Here is a 2,773-nt window from a genome sequence, read left to right on the forward strand (position 1 = left end):
GATGACTCTGTGAAGGAGGAGTCGGAGGCAATCCATAACACATTAGGTAAGACGGCAGAGGGAGGCAGTCATATACATAAAATGGCTTTGTTGAGGGAGGAACAACAATAAACAGAACAGAACAATATTTATAACAATGTCAAGTCGAATGGCTGAGCAGTTAAAGCGTGGGTGCCGCAATCTGCAGCAATAATATCAGCGCTGATTCGAACAGCACTCTCGTCCATGTTTCTGGTGGTGGAACAAGTCTACTCAGTTGGCTTGTTTACACTTTAAAGAACCTAGTACATCCTTTGAGAAATGTGGGGGGCTACCCCGGTGTACTAGTCCATTCAGCCCCTGTTGTTATGGACAGACAAAAGTGTGCCTCTTGGCAACTAATTGGATATGATGTCCCCCTTGCGAGAGAAGAAATTTGTTGAAATTAGTTAAAGCTGCAAGTCAAAGGTTATTTCATACCTTTACCTATAACTTGATATTTTGTACATACTATTTTAAACACCTGACTATTTATAGCCATTAAACAAGATTTTATTTTTTTTAACAGGAATTATTGAAAACATGACAGAGTTCAGACCTGAGATGTGTGTGGACGCAGGCCAGCAGGGATTGATGCAATGGTTGTTGAAAAGACTGAAGTCAAAGTTGGCATTTGATGCTAACAAGCTTTACTGCAGTGAAATCCTAGCAATTCTTCTACAGGATACTCTAGGTGATTATATGTTGTAAATGTAACTCCTTTCTTTACTTGACCAACCCTTATAACTGCATATACAAAGCAGACATACAGTATCCAAGATTTTTGTGCTTAGTCTAAAACTCAGTACTTTAGAGGTTTTATATTTTTTGAAGGTATTATAATTATATTGAATATTCTGCACAAACACAAGGGAGGTGAAGTCCTTTAGTACTTCTGAAGCAAAAGTACATTTTCTCGAAGGATGGATTGTGAAGAAGGCAGATATGAGCAAGCCACCAATATAGTACTATGTAGTTCATCAAACACAATTTGTCAAAATTTTCCACCATCCCTTCACAATTAATTCAATCTCTTTTCATTGTTACTAATGGCTGGTACATTTGATTCTAAATGCTTGATTGCTTTTTCTTCCAGAAAATCGTGAGCTGTTAGGTGAAATTAATGGAATAGATTCCTTACTTCAACGTCTCGCTGTAAGTTATTAATTTGCATAATAATGTATTTAATAAATCCACAACTGCAGAGTAAATGATGTTGAGTTTGTAAATGTTGTATTTATGCCTTCTTACTCCAAATTCAATATTTAGTTATTTTCCTTTATAGGGTTTTAAACGGCACGATCCATCAAATACCGAAGAAATAGAGATGATGGAGAACCTGTTCAACTGCTTGTGCTCGGCATTGTTGCTGCCATCAAACCGAGCCAGGTTTCTGAAAGGGGAGGGCGTTCAGCTGATGAACCTTATGCTGAGGTACGCTCACTTTTAAATACCTTTATATCCTACTATTTATGCTTCTAATCTAATTGAACTAATCACATTGATGTGTGCACTGCCATCTATTGAGTCAAATAAATTGCTCTTTGTAACCTAAAAAGTCATTCCCCCACATTTTCACATTTATATTGACACATTTCAATATATTCTATTAACATTTAGAGCAGGTGGGTTTACACTTGATTGCCATTTGACCAAACATGGTCGCTATTTGAATTACATCAGATTTTGCTTTGTATACAAATTCTATCTGACTTTAATACTGGCCTCTTTAAGTTGATGATTTTGATTAAATCTTTCCTTTGTATCATGGCATTCTAAACATAGTATATTAACAATTTTACTTTTCTCTTGTTTGAATTAATTAGAGAGAAGAAGTTATCACGGTTCAGCTCGCTCAAAGTTTTAGATCATGCTATGACAGGGGAGGAGGGAGCTGAAAATTGTAACAAATTTGTTGAGATCCTTGGTTTACGGAGTATTTTCCCATTGTTCATGAAAACACACAAGAAACAGAAGAAAAAAGGGGGGATAAGTGAGGAAGATCATGAAGGTAAAAGAAAAAAATTTCATTAAAAAAAATTTTTTTTTTAGATAAAAGAAGAACGATAATGTAACCTGATCAGTGTTCTTGGTTGATTGATGCAATAATATTTCTCTGCATTACTATGGAACAGCTCTATTTCTCAAAGAACTTGTGAATAACGTAGTATTTTTAACAAGACAGAATCTCAGAGTGGTAATACAAATGGTAATAAATATTTATATTTAAGTTGTGTTTATTTCACAGAACATGTATGTTCCATCATTGCATCAATGTTGAAGAATTGCTCAGCTGCAAACAAACAGAGAGTGATCAATAAATTCACAGAAAGTGACCATGCCAAAGTTGACCGCCTGATGGAGTTACACTTCAAGTACTTGACCAGAGTCCAAAGTGTTGATGACAGGATTGAAAAAGAAAAACAGGTATTGTTTTATCTACTTCATTTTACACCGTGGTTTGTTAAATCAAGAAAAAATAACAGCTAAACAAAGGCCGGATGAGCTCCTCAGAGCCAATGGCCAATCGTAACTTAAGTTTAAACTTTTGTTTCTTTCCTATTTTACATTGTGATGTGCATAGATATCATGACAATATGTGCCATATAAAACAAAGATTATTATATATTTATAAAATTGTAACGCCAAACCACTATTTGTTGATCATGTAAGTGGCAAAATATCGCTGTTGATTGGGGTCCTTGTGGGTGTAGTTTGGGCTGTACATTGGGCAACTACAACAACAACTACTCTT

The 2,773-nt window shown here is 35.4% G+C and overlaps 1 protein-coding gene across 1 annotated transcript; it reads left to right on the forward strand.

Annotated features, from left to right (window-relative positions):
* The first annotated feature begins 551 nt into the window (after window positions 1-551).
* LOC117122343 (beta-catenin-like protein 1) lies at window positions 552-2,523 on the forward strand. Its single transcript, XM_033267905.1, has 5 exons — window positions 552-712; window positions 1,115-1,173; window positions 1,304-1,452; window positions 1,845-2,029; window positions 2,267-2,523. Exons 1-5 carry the CDS (start codon window positions 562-564, stop codon window positions 2,506-2,508), a joined length of 786 nt encoding a protein of 261 aa, XP_033123796.1. The 5' UTR covers window positions 552-561; the 3' UTR covers window positions 2,509-2,523.
* The last annotated feature ends 250 nt before the right edge of the window (window positions 2,524-2,773 follow it).

The sequence above is a fragment of the Anneissia japonica genome, unplaced genomic scaffold (genome assembly GCF_011630105.1).
Source record: "Anneissia japonica isolate Jap-2015-1 unplaced genomic scaffold, ASM1163010v1 scaffold138883_len2773_cov209, whole genome shotgun sequence".
Lineage (NCBI taxonomy): Eukaryota > Metazoa > Echinodermata > Crinoidea > Comatulida > Comatulidae > Anneissia > Anneissia japonica.

Excerpts from the sequence above, each read along its gene's own strand:
- LOC117122343 (XM_033267905.1), top strand. The coding sequence starts at position 562 with ATGACAGAGTTCAGACCTGAGATGTGTGTGGACGCAGGCCAGCAGGGA. Across the intron at positions 713-1,114 it reads TCTTCTACAGGATACTCTAG|AAAATCGTGAGCTGTTAGGT; the intron begins GTGATTATATGT and ends TTTTTCTTCCAG. Across the intron at positions 1,174-1,303 it reads CCTTACTTCAACGTCTCGCT|GGTTTTAAACGGCACGATCC; the intron begins GTAAGTTATTAA and ends TTTCCTTTATAG.